Source organism: Aulonocara stuartgranti, assembly GCF_965226115.1.
Source record: "Aulonocara stuartgranti genome assembly, chromosome: 15".
Classification (NCBI taxonomy): Eukaryota; Metazoa; Chordata; class Actinopteri; order Cichliformes; family Cichlidae; genus Aulonocara; species Aulonocara stuartgranti.
In genome coordinates, this window is record NC_138951.1 from 6,593,556 (window position 1) to 6,612,501 (window position 18,946).

Here is an 18,946-nt window from a genome sequence, read left to right on the forward strand (position 1 = left end):
GTTGTAGCATGCCAAACTTTGTTGAGAAAATGTAGGAAAAATGTAGTATCCCCCCGCCCTCGGTTTCTTACTTTTGTTGAGAGTAAATGGTTTGCAATGGCGCTAACTCTGCACACCTTTCTTTTAACAGATTGTCTTTGAACTTTTGAGCTTTTGAAATTAAGCTGCTGTTAAGCGTCATGTGTGGTCAGCTTCACTCCCATCAGACTTACAGATGTTTGGGGTTGGCGCCGCTTTGGCTTTAGGCTAATTAAAACTTGTTCAGCAACAATTATTGTGGTCAGAGTCGACAATTTCTGATTAGCTCCATTGTTGCTTTCTTCTCTTCACCCTGTTTCTGCTTGCCCCCTCACACACACATGAAACACACCCACTGTAATAGACGAGAAACTATGAAAGAAACTGGCACAGTCATTAAGGATTGCAGAATGAGAACAAAGACTCGTAGTTTGCTGACAAGTTCAAACTAATTAGGTAAATAACTATAAATAAAAGAAATAACTATTTTGTCCCTTTTTGGCTTCTTGCAGGGGAGCAGAGATTTTTTTAAATCACGTTAAGCACTGAATTTTAAGTTGTGTGAATAATATGAACATTTCATTAAAAATTTTTGAAAATAATGGAAAAGCTAAAGTTTTGTAACATTTTTGATAAATGACTGTCACTAATAAAATAATGAGACTGTATCAACAAAGATAATCTCAAAATATTTTTAAGCCATGCCAGGAGTAGCACTGTGGTAATGCTGGGTGTATCTATTGGTCTGCTTTTTTTGTTGTTTTTGTTGTTTTGTTTTGGGGTTTGTTTGTTTTTTCAGATCAAGCATCAAGCTGGTTGTTGTGAAATTTTTTCAGATTTGAGACTTTAGTAAAATAAATACAGTCCTTTGTATGAATGGAAACACTGTAAGCATACTACTTTTTTAATATTAGCATGTGAGCATCTCCTCCACCATGTAGTTTCCTTTTCCTTCTTTTTTAATGGAAGTCCAACAGGTTACGAAACACTAAACCTGCTGATGTGATGTTGTAGCTTATCTTTTCCTGGAAGGAGTTTGTTTCTGCGAGACTCTCTAATGGCAACTGTCCTGAAAAATGATGCTTATCAGTGTGCTTTTTCCCCAAATCTTTTTACAAGCCTGTAGTAAACAATCACTGCGTACACCGATCATAATCGGCTCCCACCGAATGATGCAATCACTACATTCACAATACAGTAACAGAAAAAATGGCACATTGGATCAGCGTTAGTCATCAAAAGAAGAAAACATCATCATTGCTGACTGTGCATTTGGCTTCGCCCAAAGGCAACTTTATAACTCGGGTGTTGCAGTGCAATTAAAATATGCCTATATGAAAGCAAAGGGGCCCGTGAGTGCGACCTTAAACCAGAAGCCTCTCATTGTATGGCTCATTTTGTGCACCTCAATGTGCCTGTGCATGTTGCCCTGTGCTTCTGTATCAATTGGCCTGTGCTCGCTGCCTGAGTAATTTTTTGACATTCACGATAACAAAGCTATCTCTGTGCCCCAACCTGTGTCTGTGTGTGTGTGTGTGGGGGGGGGGGGGGGATCAAAATGAGGGAAAGCTGGAGAAGTTGCTAGTCACACACACTTAGGCTTTTCCTGCACTTGGATGCAGTTCAGAGAGGAGGCTGAGGCCTGATTGGGTATGTAGTGTGTGTGTAGGTGGGTGGGCGGATGTGTTTTTATTTGTAGCCAGCAAAGGTTCACAAGGCCATCTCACTTCTGCTTTGAAACACGACTTAACGAAGGATTGTATAACTGCTTTTAATGTTTCTTACACAGTGTGCCAGTCCCAGAGCTGGCTCTTGTTTAGCACTTAATAAGTGCTAAAAAATCGGTTTCTGGCTTTCAGAAAGAAGTGCTTATATTAAAAACAGCAACAGAAAAACTACTGAAATATTCAGTGTATAGCCATATTACCGCATGAAATCAATGAGATGGTAGATTGACCAAAGATTTTTCACTTGCAAATGCGTTCTTTTTTTCTTGCATATTTAACGAATGACCCCACCCGAAACCAATATCCTAGCTCTCACCAGCCGACTCGCATTACAAACGATTTGTTTAAGTGATCTTGGCTTGTGGATTTGAATATTGTTTGTATTGCTCTTTGCATATTTCCGGTCATTGTTTTTGGTTTTATCCAGGCAGAGAAAGCGACAGAAGCTCTTCATGGCGCAGATATGTCAAACGTGTGGGTTATTCATGTTTTTGTCACAGTTCCTGATCCGTACAGTTTTAAGGAAACCTGGTGAGTCTGTGCAAGAGGCAAACGTGCAGAAACACATAAAGCATGCTCGCTTGTGTGGGAGGTATGTAGGAGAGAGGAGAGGGAGAGAGAGAAGAGGAGTGATACTGTGAGAATAAGAAAGAACGAAAAACAAAGTGAGCTCGACAGTAAAACTGGCAGAGAGACAGAGCAGAAAAAAAGGGCACGACAGGAAAAGTTGTACAAAGTGTACTGCATATTAGCCATGTTGTTTTCAGCTGGCTTTACAGGGAAAATCGTTTTTAGCCTTCTTCTAATGGCAGCTTGGCGCAGGGATACACATTGTGTGGCATTTTCCAAAGGAAACGACACTGCACGGATATTGTTTGGGGATATTATTAATAAAGGATTTGAAACCCTAATAGGAAATTCATAGATTCAGAGTTAAATGTAGCACCAGCACTGCTAGATCTACAAAAAGAGATTTTTTTAAATGATAAAATTTCATGCGTGCTTTTTAAAAATGAAAGTTTGTGTGTGACACAAATGTGCTCCCCTTGAATAGATTAACCCCAGATAAAGTTTATGCTCTGTATTCAAATGTAGCTGCATTTGTATTCTTCACCACTGAATTCACCTTTGTTTTCATTAATACGTGCTTCTGCTGTTAGCTTTTGGATTATATGAAGTCAGTTCACGCTTAACTGGTAGGGGTTGGAATCTGAACAGAGCCATATATAGACACTGTTTGGCTGATCTTTTCACTGGTGGGCATCTTTCCAAGGTTAGAAGACACACACTGCAGGCGCTGCCAGCGTTGCCATAGCTTTACTTAACTTCTCACAAAAGGACACCTGCCATAGATTGGCATCAGCACCTTTTTTCTTTCTGTAAGATTTCAGTTGAGCTCTGTGGAATAAAAAATTAAGCCACCAGTGACTTACTTCGGGTGACAGTCAGTCGTTTGCTTCTCTTTAAAAATCCACATGAGAGTAGTTTAAACCTAAACAGATCTTGATAGACTTACATGTAAGTGAAAACTAACTAGTTTGGTTAAATAGTGTTAAACTGAAATTGTGTGCATCAGTAAGAATCATGGCATCGATTTAGACGCCGGTTCAAATGATCCTAATGATCGATTTAATGAAAATATGAACTTGATATTACAACAGCTACAGAAAAGTAAAACCCTGCTATTTTGGTCAGGGTAAAAGTTAAATATTTCCATTGTTTATTAATCATTAAACATTTTGAATGTTCCTGCGCCTAAAAGTTAAGATTTTCGGCCATCTTTGATATCACAACAAAAATTTAAAAAATACTGTTTGGCTGTTTGGAGTGTAATTTCACTCTTTTGTTTTTCTTTTCTTACATGGAAAGCAGCTTCATTGTTAGTGGCAGGCCTAAAAACTTTTACCAGTCCACAGCTTTAAATTGCCGGTTATTCTGAGAGTAAGATGGCAGATAAACTATGCAGCATGTTGCCGTGTTTACTGTTACTGTGAAGTTTTAAAGTTTGGGCGTCTTTTGTTTTTCACAGCTCTATTTAAATTTGCAAAATTACCTTTGACACACACAAATGTTTTCATTTTTTTTCTCCCCATTTTTTAATAAAATAGGAGCTTGAGTTTTGTTAAAGCTGTAGAGAACACTCCAGCCTCAGCTTCTGTAAAGCCTGATGTAAGACACTAAAGTTAAGTGGAGCAGAAGCTACAGCGGAACGGAAGTGGGGCAGGACTTATGAAAGTCACACTTTAAATGATGCAGACAGTGTGTTGTCACTCATGGTGCGTATTTACTCTCTGTAAAGCTCTGACTGCATCATATTTTTTACCACAGTCCTCATTTGCTGAAAAGGTGTAGCAATTAAACAGATCAATATGCAAACAAACATGTCTTTTTGAATGAAGACTACGCCCATGCTGCTGTATCTGTAAACTGTTAAACACACACACACAGATACAGCTACACACACACATGTACATGCACTGATGCTTTAATCGACACACCCTCTGTACACACTACACACTGCAAATTCTTCTGGCTGATACTAGCTGTACATACTTTTCATGCAACACTGTGCACTCTTTTTTTCTTCTTCACAAGCCTACCTTAAACTAACTTTTACTTGATGCTTTAAAGTGCTGTCACACTCTGACCCAAACATAAATTTTTCCCATGCCTGGTTAATCCAACCTTGAATCGAAACTCACTCCCAATACCAAAAAACAAAAACCCTAAACTTTTGCTTTTATGTGTTGGAATGCACTGAAAGAAAATTCATTTCTGTGTCCACAACTGTAACTCAATTTGATTGGCACGCACACACACACACACACACACACACACACACACACACACACACACACACAGTGTTTGTACTGCAGTGGAAAATCTTCACTACCACGGCGGTAAGTTTCCTAGCAACCCTGTGACGTCAAACCGAGTTTCCCTCTCACAGCTGTACAGTGTGTGTGTTTGGCAGAGACTGTAAGTTTGGTGTGTGCTGCAGAATGCCTGCCTGGTTAAGTCTGAGAGGGGAAACACCGGTCAATTCTTTATTTGGAGCTTTTTGTGAGAGTGAAGGAGCATGCATGTGCAGACTTGATTTGCTCTAGGCAGTGGAGGAGAGGTCAGACTCCTCTTACCGATGCTGACATTTGGGCTCAGAGCGTTATCGTCAGCTTTGGATACCAGCACACTGGGGAACCCCTGCTGGTTCTGACACATGATTAGAAAAGGGATGTAGAGCACACCTCATGAAGGAGTACTTGTAGATTTGATACTTGCATACAAACCATGTTTTCATAAGCAAACTGAGAACCCCCCCCCCCCCCCCCCCCAAAAAAAAAAAAAGAAGAGAAAACATTTTGAGGTGTTTCACAGTGAAGCCTAGATCTAGAGATATGCTTTTTAATGTTCCATACTGACCTCAATTTGGAAATAAGTCTCCTTATGACTGCAGCATTCAGTTACAACCCAGCTGAACAGTATCAAGCCTTTCTTTTTTCTTTTAGGTGTCCCTTTTTCTCGCCTTTGTCTCACTGTCAGTTTTGCAAAGCTGTTGTTCCACTGGCCAGCCTCGGTTGCTAAGATATTTATCATGCTCTCTCCAAGCATGTTGTTTTGCCTGCATCACACTCTGAGCAGTTTAATTTTGTGAGTGTGATTGTGGTGTTTGTGAGTCTCTGTGTGTGCCTCTAAAGTTTGCAGACTCAGACAGCTAGAGTGTTTGTATCTGCAGGGGACCTTGTGGTGAGCGATATCAGGCTTGTTATTTCCTCAGTGCCTCTCCGTTGAAAACATCAGCATGCATCAGTGTTTCCCCTGCTTCTTCACATTACACATTTATAACCCAGAGTCACCCTTTGCCCCCAAGGCTTTTTTAAAAATCACTCTCCACCCTTCTTTCTGTACTCCCTGCATGCAAATGAGTGATATCTGGTTGCCTTATATAACCTTGGGCCTCCTGATCGAGACAAAAATATCAAATTTCCACATCATCTATGCGTATGGTTTGCAACAACAATTGTTTTAATACTGCGTGTAATAATTTTCCAGCTGTAGAATCTATAGGAGTCACTTGCCTAATGCAAATTTTGCACAAGAGCATGTCTGCACGCATGTGCTGAGGAACGTGATGCACATTTTGTAGGCATGATAATCAAGAGGCCAATAAAACGTCCATGCGTTTACAGAGGGCAAGGCCATTTTTTTCTGTCGTTTTTTGTTTGTAGTCAGCGGCGGATGTGGAAAATACTGTCGCTGAGGCAAGCGGCAACCCCCCCACTTCCTGTCTGCAAGAAGTTCCTTCGCTTACCATTTCCCCTATCTCTCTCTCTCTCTCTCTCTCTCTCTCTCTCTCTCTCTCTCTCTCTCTCTCTCTCTCTCTCTCTCTTTCTGTCTCTCTCAATGGAAACTTCACTAGTTCTCCCTCTCTCCCCTTGTCATCCAGCTGGTCTGGGGACAGGAGATAGGAGAGAGTGAGAAGATGAGCGTGTTGACTCTCAGGGAGGTTTGTGAGCAGAGAGCATTTGGCAAGCAGCACGCATCTTCATTTTCCTTATTTTTTTTAAAATGCAAACTTAAACAAATTAAGTGCAAACATAAGTACTTTTTCAAACAGCCAGAGGCAAGCATGGGAACACTTGGAAACTTGTAGCAAACCCATAGGTTGCGTTTAATAACACGGGTGTAACAATGTGCACAGTTTGTTTTGGTTTATTGCATCTCATGCTTTGGTGTAATACATAGGCCAAATTTAGCATCTATAGCTAAATTCATTATTTAACACAACAAACTGTTTATAAAACACAAGTGGAGATTTTGCTGGAAAGTGTTGGGAGATGTTTTCTTTGTACAAGTAATCTTTAATCATTTTAAGAACTCAATTAAGCTGTTTTGATGACTCAAGAGATCAGCTCAAGTTTCCCCTTACAGCTCCTGCTTTTATTTAAATTTGGGTAGGAACTTTGCCTTTAAGTTCGTGTATGTCCACAGGATCCATTATTTCCAGCCTTCCCATTGCCAGTTAATTTGCGGAGCCATCCGTGCAACGCATTTTGGTTAAGCGCCAAAGCGTTCAGTCACTCCAGTCCCCATTCCCACAAAGTTAAGATCTCTGGAAATTGCCGAGCAGCATTTGAACTGGCTGATGTTCATTTAAAGTAAAGAGATATTCAGCAGCTGTTTAAAACTTATTTTGCTGAAGTATTTTCATAAAATAGGAGTGCATGCAAGGCATTCATCCAATCAGGTTGAAGAAGACAGAGAGTACTTGATAATCATCTTGCCCAACATGCATCCAGTTTCTTAGTAATGTGTGATCCTCCCCACGAAAACACACCCCTGTGAATGCTTATCTTTAGACAGCGAATTCTGACCAGAAATGTAGGAAGGGAGAGCAAAGGGGAGCAACATGTAGTAACATGTTGCACGGGGATGGTCATCAACACATTTACTGACTGCAGTCATGGTGCCAGAACTTTCAAGACAGCTCAGGATGGAGGTTGGTGGTTTGATGTTTGGCTGTTCCAATCTGAATGCTAAAGTGTCGTTGGGCCGAGTTTCTCCACTTTGCATTCATCGACGTGTGAATGTTAGATAGAAAGCACTTAGACGTAGATAAAAGCATGACTGTGAATGAGACATCTTGTATAAGTGCTTTGATTGTTTTAGTAGAAAAGAGCTATATAAGCGCCAGTGCATACTTAAGTAAGGCCATTTTATTAAACAATAGTGATAATTAAACCTTACTAAATATATTATGTCAAATGCGGGTTGCAGTTAGTTAAAAATACGTGCCTTTCCTAGAGGATTTATGCATTTCTTCCAGTACATATCTGGTGACTGGCAATTTGCATATAAGCATGAAACAATGTGCGGAAAACCACACACATACAAAACAGAACAAAAAACCAGAGACACCGACACTACCAGATGAATGCTTCATGTATTAATAGATCACATACAGTCATCAGAGGAGTTTCAAAGTCTGTCAAAAGTGGTCGTCATAGTGTTTAAACAATGAAGCTGTAAAGTAGGTAGGACAGTTTGCAGACCATGCTGGGTTTGCTATAAAGGGACGACAGTGTAAATAAGTGCTGTGGCAATTAGGAAGATACAAATTAATCAACTGTGTAAGTCAGGGATGTCAAACTCACTTTACACTCATTTACAGGCTCACTTTCGTCTTAAGTGGGCCGGACTACTGAAACTTCCCTTCCTATCAGAAGTTTAACTGCACATTTAATTACATTTAATGTACTTTAACTTACTCATTAATAAATTAAACTGCATGGTTTTACAACATGATAATTGATTCTTTGGGATAAAAGTGTAAACTTACAGAAAGGGTTCAGGTAGCTCGTTGCTCAGACTGTCCTGTAATTATAAAGCAGAAAGTTCTAGTTCATTCACAAAAATCGTTCTGTTTTTGTTTATTTATTTGTTTTACAGTGGACACATTTTAAAAAGCAGACATTTCTGTAGTAGATAGTGGATAACAGGGACTTTTTTGCCATTTAATTGTTAATGTATTACTTTGGTGTGATATAAATGGCCTTGGAGGTCTTTATTAGCAGGAAAGCTGGAAAAAATTCAAGAAAATACAGTTGACAGTCTATACCATTCTGGCTCCTGTGCCTTATGTTTGACACCCCTGGTGTAAATGATCTGCCCTGAAAAAATGATGAAGAAAAAGCCAAACATTTTGGAGGTTAATCTGTATCTGTTATGTTCTAATTGGTTGTAATTTTTTTTATTATTTTACTGTCAGTGAGACAGTTTCACTATTTCAGGAAACAGTTAACTTATTAATTAAAAATATAATAGTTTTGTAAAGTAACTCTTTCTAAATAGCTTATAAAAAGTGATATTCATCTGTCAGCTGGTAAGTTATTGTTTCAGAAGATAATCACAGACAGAGAATGTCCAGATTTATTTACATGTTTTCTTTTTACTAGCCATGTAAAATTCAAATGTGACACTCTGCTGCACCCAATAGTGCTGAGTTACAGGATGAAGGTGCATTGCAGTAGCTTCAGCGGCTCGGCGCAGAGTGTGTGGGAGCTGCTGTTTAGGATGTTTCCTTTAGTTTATTTTAGCCCTTGTTGCAGCTTCTGTCACAATCTTTCTTTGTGTCATCCTCAAGACAAGCGTAGAGGTTTACGCAATGACGCGTTCAGACACACGTAACAACTAAAAGCAGATAAACACCAACGCGCAGGTTTATTTTGAATTTCCACGAAACCTCTCTGCATTTCCAGGATTTTGCCCTCGGACTCTCTTCCAATCACGCACACTCTGTCCGTGCCTTTGCAACCTTTGTGGGTATTTGCATGTCCAGATTATGTTTGTCCTCTGTTTTGCCAAACAAATGATCTACAAGTGTTTATCCCCACACACACACACACAGACATATATGTGTACATCTTGTGGGGGCACGAGTAGAACGAGGAGTATGCAAGCCTGAGGTGCTCGGTTTTTCGGCACAGATAGCTCAAGTTTGGGCGTGTTGCGGGAGAGCCGGACGGATAATCGTTCTCGAGGGTTTTTCCAGCTGAGTGGCACATGATTGGTCATGATGTGGTCTACATGGCTGTATTCGGTATGGAGTGTTATTTTATCAGTTGGAGCCATCTGTATTATTGCCATCATCCACCGCCGCCACAAACGGCAGCAGGTACTCTCACCTATACAGCCTCTTTTTGAGTAAAGGCTTTCTGCAGAATGCTCTCATAGCTGGACTTAGTTCATGTTTTGTGATGCTTGACAGCTCTACTCCACTTTTAAACTTTATTGTGCAATAATATACCTGCACTATCGCTGTGATAGCTGCAGGCTGAAGTTTGTTTTTAGTCTTACAGACCTCCCTCTCCTCTTCTGATGAAATTTAAATGTCTGTAGCTCGTAAATCTGCACACGGTAACCATGTCTGTTATTACTCACACTTGAGTTGCTCCAGACTTTCTCCTTCTTGCTCTCTCTCTCTTGCCCTCTACAGCTCGCACACACAAAGCTGTCAGTGGGCAACGTGGTAGAAAGATGTCACGGAGAAAAATGCAGATCTTTGCTACTTATGAGCTGGAGCCCGACACCGCAGCTCACTCGCTAACTGGCTAAAAGTGGCGTGGGGAAAAAAGGAGATGGGGACTATCATTCTGTTTGGCGTTTGCTGGTGGTCTACAAAGTGCAGGCCACCAAGTGTGTTCGTGATTATTAATGTTTTTTTTACCCATTTTTCTGAAGTTGACAGTCTAGTCTTACTTACATATCCTGACACATGCAGAGTTCTGTTCGATGTCACCTTTAGTCTGCTTTGAATCATACTGAGGCTTTTCCATTTTTCTTTAAATTGCACAACACACTGAAATGGCTAAACCTCGCTACTAAACTTTCTGCTTCAAAAAGTCTCATCGTGCTGATGATGACTCAAGCCTTGCTGCTCTCTTCAGAGTCATTTCGGCTGACCTACACACATGTGAATGTGTGAGAGTTGTACTTTTAGTGGGAGTGAGGTTATTTCTTTTTCTTGATCCTCCACTGGTGCAGAGCAAAAACCCCTCATGTGACTCGTCGCTGCCTCGGACAGTAAGGCCAGGAGGGAGGGAGAAAGTGTGTGCGCCTGAAGTTGTGTGTGTCCGTGCATCTAACCATAGATAGTCATGCTATCAGCTGATGAATTTTCATCAGGTCGAGATTATGTGACATGGGGTTATATATCTCCTTCTATGGTCTTCTTCTCTCTTATCTTATCCTTCTCCTTACTTCTCTCGCCTTTCTCTTCTTCTCCTCTCCAGTAATTTGTTGACACAAGATTATTTCCCCCCTTCACAAGACCAGTTTGAACTTTCTTGTGTGAGAGAGGACACATCTTTACCAGTGGAACGTTTTCAGTTTTTTTGTGTTATTTCTTAAAACTAAGCATCTTATCATAGAAGGTTATTTATTTGAGAATAGGCTGTTTGTACTGCGTTTGAAGAGATGCCATAAAAACCTTTGGATTTTTTTTTTGCCGCGTCTCTCTGTTACTCTCTCGGTGTGGTACAGCCAAGCGTTGTTCAAACCCACAGAACAAGACGTGGAATTTTTCCATCTGATGTAATGCTGCAAGCATAAAAGATTGTACTCAGCCAGAGTTTGTCATTTCAGTGAGGTGCAACAGGCTGCAAGTTTAGCACATCTACTTGAGTATAAGAGGACAAGAAATGAAGAGTATTTTAGTCAAATCCATGCTCAAATGGATTTGAGAGGTTTGGTTAAGAGTGCCATTTAAAGTGACAATAACCTGTGGTTCATTTACTCGTAAAGTATTTCTTGTAGTTTCCCTTGTTTGGCCTAAACACCACTCTTTGACATGTTTCTACATGGCTACTTCTTCTGCTGAAATATGGATATTGCTGTTGAAAGGAAGACATTTTTTATCACAAAGATTAAGAGCTAGAGAAAGGGAACGATGGATATGAATCAGATCAGAGAAAACATATTTATGTTGAGAAAGCTGTGTGTGTGTGTGTGTGTGTGTGTGTGTGTGTGTGTGTGTGTGTGTGTGTGTGTGTGTGTGTGTGTGTGTGTCAGAGACCGAAGGCCTCATTTTGTGAATGAGTGTCCGTGTGTGTTTCTATGTGTGGCAGGAGTCCCGCAGTTCAATGTGTCCTTGCCAAGGACAGGCAGAGCCTTTGGAGAAACACTGTGTGTGTGTGTGTGTGTGTGTGTGTGTGTGTGTGTGTGTGTGTGTGTGTGTGTGTGTGTGTGTGTTACTAGGGGAAACCCCAGCCCAATCCTCCAGAGTTTAGATAAAATGTTCTAAAACACTGCAATAAAAAAGAATGACAGCGAGTGTGGGAGAACCATGCAGCTCCCCCAGGGTCAGGGATACCCGCCTGTGTGTGTGTGTGTGCGTGCGTGTGGTATGTGTGCACATATGTGATTTAAAGTCTTGTTTTTCTCACGGTCATTAAACACTGGATCACCCGAAAGGTTTAGAGGAGAACTTGCAGTACAGTCCCTCTGAGACTGAAGTAGACTGAAGTTGATGTTTTACAAAAGTTGCATAAGCAGAAGAGCAAATATTAATATTGCACTCACTCATTTTACAAACAGTGGAGTTTGGTTTAAACGGGTTGAGGTCGGAGAGCCTTGAGCTAGTGATCATGAATAGCTTAACTAAAATAAAGAACTTAGGCAGGCAGCTTTATGGTACACGAGTCATTTGTGGCAGAGCTTATGGCTGAATTCCTCCTGAATGTGAAAGCAACACATCCAAGTAAGTAATAATCAACAATGTACATGTTTGTGTTTGCAGCACAAGTCTTGGAAGAAGATTAAAAACATGGTCCACTGGTCGCCGTTTGTCATGTCCTTCAAGAAGAAATATCCATGGATCCAACTGGCAGGGCATGCAGGTAGGACACACACACACACACACACACACACACACACACACACTGAAGCCTGTTCAGCTATCTTAGTGAGGACCTTCGTTGACATAATGGTTTCCCTAGCCCCTTACCCTAACCCTAACCATTTAAAATAAATGCCTAACCATAACCTAATTGTAACCCTGACACTAAAACCACATTTTGAGCCTCAAAAAGGCCTTCAAACTTGTGACTGTTGGTTCTTACAAGTATAGTAGAATGCAGATTTCGGTCCTCACAAAGATAGCTAGACAGGAACACACACACACAGGTTTCTCTGAATAAATACAGAACTAAAACAGCAAACTCATTGGGGGCTTGTCCATTTAAGCGTATGAAATCAGCACTTCTAGAATACAACTTTCATCAGGCATACTATTTGATTTTTTTTTATAAAATTTGGCTTCATATAGTTTTAATTTTGGGGATTCTCTTTCACACGCTGTCATACGTACTTGCTGGTGGTCAGCTGGCCAGGGGTTTTTTTGTCTCGGTGGTGGGCTCAGACGCAGTTTTTCTTAGAAAATATGTAGACAGGCAGATCTGTCTTTGTTGGAGCCGGCTCTTTGTGGTCAGGGCCCTCAGGGGACGAGTCTGTGGGAATACTTGGGAATAGAGATCGTGCACAACGTGTCATTCCTAAAACTAGGCTAGTGGAGGGGAAAACGTGGGCACGCAGTAAACATCTGAAGGCTAAAATGGTAACAAAATACATGTAGCTGGTTATATTTGTGCTGATTAAGTTGTAAAAATATGCCAGCCTAAAACTGACATTTGGCAAAATCATTATCACAACAGTAGGAAGCAGCATTCTCATTCTCAGGCTTTCCCATCTCAGTTTTTTTTCTCATTAAAGGTTAAAGATTTTGATTTGGTAATTTATAAAAATTTGGTCTGGGTTGTCTGGGTTTCCTATTGCTCTTGCATCCCTGTACACTGCAGCTTTTAGGGATTGTTCCTTTTTTTTCTTTTTTCTTTGCTATTTGACAGAAGAGGCAACTTCACAAAGCCAATAATTGTTTTCTCCTCCAGTGTGAGTGGGACTTAATTGCACTCTGTCTCTACTGGAAACATCTGTAAACATCTTTTTTGAACTGCTGTCTTGTCCATTCACTTGTAAAACGAGTCACAGCTTCTACTCTCACTTGCTCCCGATGACCTACAGCAAGTTACTCAGGACTCTTTCTGCACATTTACAATGAATTTCTGTCTTTTCACAGGGAGTTTCAAGGCGGGAGCAAATGGACGGATATTAAAAGTAAGCAACCGTTTAGCGGCCCCTTAAGCAGCTCTGTGTCACTGCGCAAAAATCTGTTTAAAATCCACTCTGACTTTAAAAATCTTCATACTGAATGATCTGCAGCGCAGAGCATAAAACGCTGATTCCTTAATGGTATCTTTTAGAAACACTGTGAATGTGAGCAGCGCTGCTTGTCCCTCCTGATGAAGGACGTGCTTCGCCCCTACGTCCCTGGTTACCATGGAGACGTAGAGAAAGACGGCCAGAAATACAACCAGATGGAGGATCTGCTGGCTGAGTTTGACTACCCATGTGTGATGGACTGTAAGATGGGAGTAAGGTGAGAGAACACATTAATAATGCATGGTGACACAGTCATCCTTACACAACACGGCGACTGAGAGGATAAAGCGATTAATTATATTTCACGTACATAAGTAACTGTGATGGCTTTAACGCTGTGGCCTGTTTGTGAGGGTTATTTGAACCTTACATATATATCCATTAGGGCTGCTCGATTATGGCAAAAATGATAATCACGATTATTTTCACTGAAATTGAGATCACGATTATTTGACGATATTTATTTAACCCTTTAAGACCTACTATAGAACCAAGTCCACCAGAGCTTATATTATTTTATTTTTTTTACATGCTGTAGTGCCATTTGTGGGAGCATTTCAAGTTGCTATACATCAATACAACTGTTATAGCCCATATTTTAATAATATGTATGCATTAAGTCCATAGTAATTACATAAATTGCAAAAAAGTGCAATAAACTACAAAAAAAATAGAAAATCGCTTTTGTTTTGTTTACATATATTTCTACTTGGAGAAATTTAAGAGGTTTATCCCTCAAAACTTTAAATACAATAAAGTTGGAAAAAATAGTTTCCAACAACAGGAAATTTATTTTGAGTGTCTTCATAGTTTTATTTTGGAGATACACCAATTTTTATATACTGCAGGAAAAACAAAAAACAATCCTATGATGCAAATTTGCAAAGAAAACAGCATGTGCATCATTTCACTGTGGGAAGTGTTACGAACAGCTGATAGGAACGGCAAAGCGTGTTTCTGGAATATTATGTTTTTGTTCCTGCAAGCGCTTTTTATGCAATTTTTGCAAAGCTATATGTGGAACGAAACCGTGACCGAGGACAAGCTGATGGCATCAGATGTAAGTACAACTCCTCCGGTTTCATATGCAAAACAAATTATTGCGCTAGCTTACACCAGAGGTGTGGACTCGAGTCACATGACTTGGACTCGAGTCAGACTCGAGTCATTAATTTTATGACTTTAGACTTGACTTGAAAAAATGTTCTAAGACTTGTGACTTGACTTGGACTTTTACACCAATGACTTGGGACTTGAATTGGACTTGAACCGGTTTACTTGAAAAGACTTGATATTTTACCCCAAATATAAAATTTAACATGCATATTATATAGAGATTGAAAATGTGACGTCATTCACGGGTAGAACCGCAAAGGATTCTGGGAACTCGTGGCAAGCGGTACTAGCGCACGCAGGCTTTCAATTAAAATCAGTTATACAGTGATAAAAAGAAACACAAAAATGTCAAGAAGCTGTTGTATTATTAACTGCAATAGCCGGTCGCATGACAGCCACTGGAAGCCGACGGGTAAAGAGATCGGTTGTTATCGGATTACGTCGTTGAAGAGAAATTGTTCGAGCCATGTTTCCGAAGTAACAAAGACGACGGATGGCCTGGATTGCAGCCATTCAAAGATCAAATATAACGTCCCAGAACCCTCCAGCTCACAGGTTAGTCTGCTCCAAGCATTTACACGAAGGTCAGTGTTTTTTAGTAGTTAATACGTCATTTTTCTTAACATAATTGGTGATATAGGTTACAAGCAAGTCTGGCGCTGAACAGAAATTGTCGCGCTATGCTCCTTTATTTATTGTGCATAAATAGTGAATTGTCCTGACACAATATTGCGTTTCGCTTCTGTTATTATGGTACATTGACAAAAACATATACTTTTATTCACAGGATAAAACAGGTTTTTTGTATCACTAATTGCCCAGTACGATTACAGCGTACAATATTATTGTCACTGCTACATTTCTGTGATGAACCAGAAATTATTTCCACTACTAATTAATTACCGTTGAGCTCAAAGGTCCTATTAATAAACGGTTAACGAATGTGTATTTATGACGACAATTTGTGAGACTGGTAAACTTATGATACGTACGATGGTCTTTCGTTCTACACGGTGCGTTTCAAGGTCCTGCACCCATCCGTCGGTAAACTGTACCTGGGCTTGTTGCAGTGACCTGAAGTTACTAAACTTCATGAGTGTATGCACTCACTCCAAGAACCGTATGATTATAAATATGCATATAAATATGCTAAGATGAGATAGCTGACTTCATCTAACTAGCAAATGTTGTCCAGGCTACGTTGGTGATACAGTTTTTTTTAATGTGTATGATATTTTTGTCATGCGATTTTAAAGCTGGTCCTACAAGCGCATCCAAGAATAACATGCAGCTTATCTCAGAACTGTCGGTGAAAACTATTCTTGGAGCTAGGTTTAATTGAGCTGCATTTTAAAGAGGTGCAATTTCACAATTTGTGTATATTTTCTAAGTTCACTATTTTGTCATGTGTTGAGAAAAACACAGATTTTAAAATTACATGGTCTAATATTTACATTTAGCATATAACTGCAACATTATTTTTTCGTTTTTTTTTTTTTTTTTTTTTAAAGACTCGAAAGGACTTGAAATTCAAAATTTCAGACTTGTGACTTGACTCGGACTTTTACACCAGTGACTTGAGACTCGACTCTGACTTGCCTGACATTACTTGAGACTTGACTTGAGACTTGAGGATAAAGACTTGAGACTTACTTGAGACTTGCAAAACAATGACTTGGTCCCACCTCTGGCTTACACTGTCCAGGTTCTACAGGGATTTAAAAATAGTTACGCAAAACGGAGCGTGCTGCTCTGACCGGCTTTAAAGGGTTAACAATGACTTTAAAAAATAATATAAAATAGTGTGCAACACCACTGAAGTTTTTTTTTTTAAACTCTCTTTTCAACCAACGGCAGTCACTCTCCAAATAACTTCTGCTTAGCTTTCCGAGCTTCCCTCGGGTCCTCTTAATCAGCGGTCTCCAACCTTTTTTGCGCCACGGACCGGTTTATGCCCGACAATATTTTCACGGACCGGCCTTTAAGGTGTCGCGGATAAATTAGGGAGGGGCTAATAATCGGCTCAGTCATTTTTAATGATCGTTGAAAGCCCAGATCGTAATCGTGATTAAAATTCGATTAATTGAGCAGCCCTAATATCCATCCATATATATCTAAACTGTATCAGTTTAGAGATTATAAATGGTTAATGTTGTAGCAGTTATTATAACCTTTATACTTACAAAATAACAACTGTATTAGGTTGTAACACCATCAGAAATATCTGTAATGCTCCCTTTTTGTACACAAAGTCTGATCAGTTGGTTTAATTTTACCATTTCTCTTCCTTTTTTATTTTTCGATAGATTTGGCTAACCATGGTTGTTTTTATATAAATGAGATCATTTCAATTAAAGAGCTCCTGTTTCTTCACAAAAAGGGCTAACATGTCAATGATTCTTGCACATGTCAAGTGTTTATAACCCTTGGAAAGTAAAATGACAGATAAGGCTGATGAAAAATAAGATATCAGCTGTAAATTTTGCTGCAAATATCTGTGAGGAAAACTCCTTCCAAACAGCTGTGTCATGTTATTTGGAAACAGATCATCCTCCTCCTCTCTTTTTTGCCGCCTACCTCTCATCTCTTGCCTACCTATCTCCTCCTCTTCCTTTCACCACTCATCACCTGTGCGGTGTTTTTTTTTTTTGTGCTTCAGGACCTACCTTGAGGAAGAGCTGACCAAGGCTCGCAAGAAACCCTCTCCAAGACCTGACATGTATCAGAAAATGATTGAAGTTGATCCTGCTGCACCTACAATTGAGGAAAATGACAAGAAGGCAGTGACCAAACCCAGATACATGCAGTGGAGAGAGACTATTAGCTCAACAGCAACCCTGGGATTTAGGATAGAGGGGGTCAAGGTAAGACTGTGTGTGGGTGTGCGTGGGTGTGCGGGTGAGACTGGGGGGGGGGGCTTCCTTCCCTCTTTTCTTCCAGTTCTCTGTGTGTTTCTATTTTAGGATCTTGTGTGCGTCTATCTCCCAGGGTCATGATCTAACTTCCTGTTTGACCAGAAACTTCCTCTCAAGTATATGTTTGTGCATGAATGCCTTTGTTGCACATACGGCCTGTCTGTGACAGCTTTATAGGCCTCAGCATCTGGAAGTGACATTGTATGAGCTCAAACACACACACACACTCACACAAATCTTTGTCTCCTTGAGGGATGTGGCTATATAAGGACATTCACAGCCTCCCGGTGGTCTGTTGCCATGACTCTAAGGGTTATCCCCCAGAAACAGAAATGTGTGTGTGTGTGTGTGTGTGTGTGTGTGTGTGCGCTAGAAGTACTGCATCTGACTGCGCTTCACTGCCTCTCTTTGCAAATGGGAATGTGTCTGTGTCAACTTGTCTCTATTAAATATGTGAAAATGGGATAATTAGGTATAATGTATGTGTGCGTGTGTGTGTGTGTGTGTGTGTGTGTGTGTGTGTGTGTGTGTGTGTGTGTGTGTGTGTGTGTTTTCTGTACCCAGACTTGAACAGTAAAGGGAAAAGAAGTTTTGTCTCTAAATAGTATCTTGTTGCCTGGCAGCAAGCAAAATAAGAAAAAGCTAATTTATTCCTAACTTAACAAACTGGTTGATCTTCTTCTACAGACTTTACTACTACAAAAACTGAACAAAAATGTTTGATGTGTGCATTTCTCTTTTGCGGCTCTCAGTTCATGTGCAGAATTCTTAAACTGGCAGTCAGAACTGCAGCTTGTATGTGACTACATAAAGGTAAAGGGTGTAATAGCTGACACAATTATTTAATCGGTCGACCAACAGAAAATTAGCGCGTGGCAGTTTTTTAGATGTCTTTTTTTTTTTAGCTTGCAACAAACCACATCGCCACCTTCCACTCCCCCCAATGCTGCTGCCCCCAGAAAAGACTATTTTTAAATAGAAGCTTGTGTTTTAGCCTATGACTTTCAAAACTTTCAAAAACCCGCAAATGGCAGTTAAAAAGCAACTTAAATGGAAAGAGCACAAATTATCTAAGTAGTTGGTTTACCCATCAGGTTTCATATGCAGTGACATAAAAGTACATACTGAAAGTGAAGCTTACCCTCAGAAATATTCACACACAAAATGCTGACTTTAAGTAACTGGATTACATTTAATTTTCCATCGGTACAGTGTAAAATTTTATGTTTAATGTAATCTGTTCAAATTCATTTTACTTAATTGGTATACATTGAATTTACACTTTGATTTTATATATTTTTGTTACTTTTTGTTACCTGTAACAGTAACTGGATGACTGTTACAGGTCATTTGTCACATGTTCATGAGAGTGTATGGATTTAGAATTAACTGAAACAT

The 18,946-nt window shown here is 39.9% G+C and overlaps 1 protein-coding gene across 2 annotated transcripts in view; it reads left to right on the top strand.

Annotated features, from left to right (window-relative positions):
- The window catches only part of itpkb (inositol-trisphosphate 3-kinase B), a 43,076-nt gene that overhangs the window by 19,805 nt on the left and 4,325 nt on the right, over positions 1-18,946 (top strand). For both annotated transcript variants that reach the window (XM_082505671.1, XM_082505670.1), the window contains 4 exons: positions 12,040-12,139; positions 13,375-13,412; positions 13,559-13,734; positions 17,293-17,497. In XM_082505671.1, coding sequence (XP_082361797.1) covers positions 12,040-12,139; positions 13,375-13,412; positions 13,559-13,734; positions 17,293-17,497 — 519 coding nt within the window. The remainder of the gene's footprint in view (positions 1-12,039; positions 12,140-13,374; positions 13,413-13,558; positions 13,735-17,292; positions 17,498-18,946) is intronic.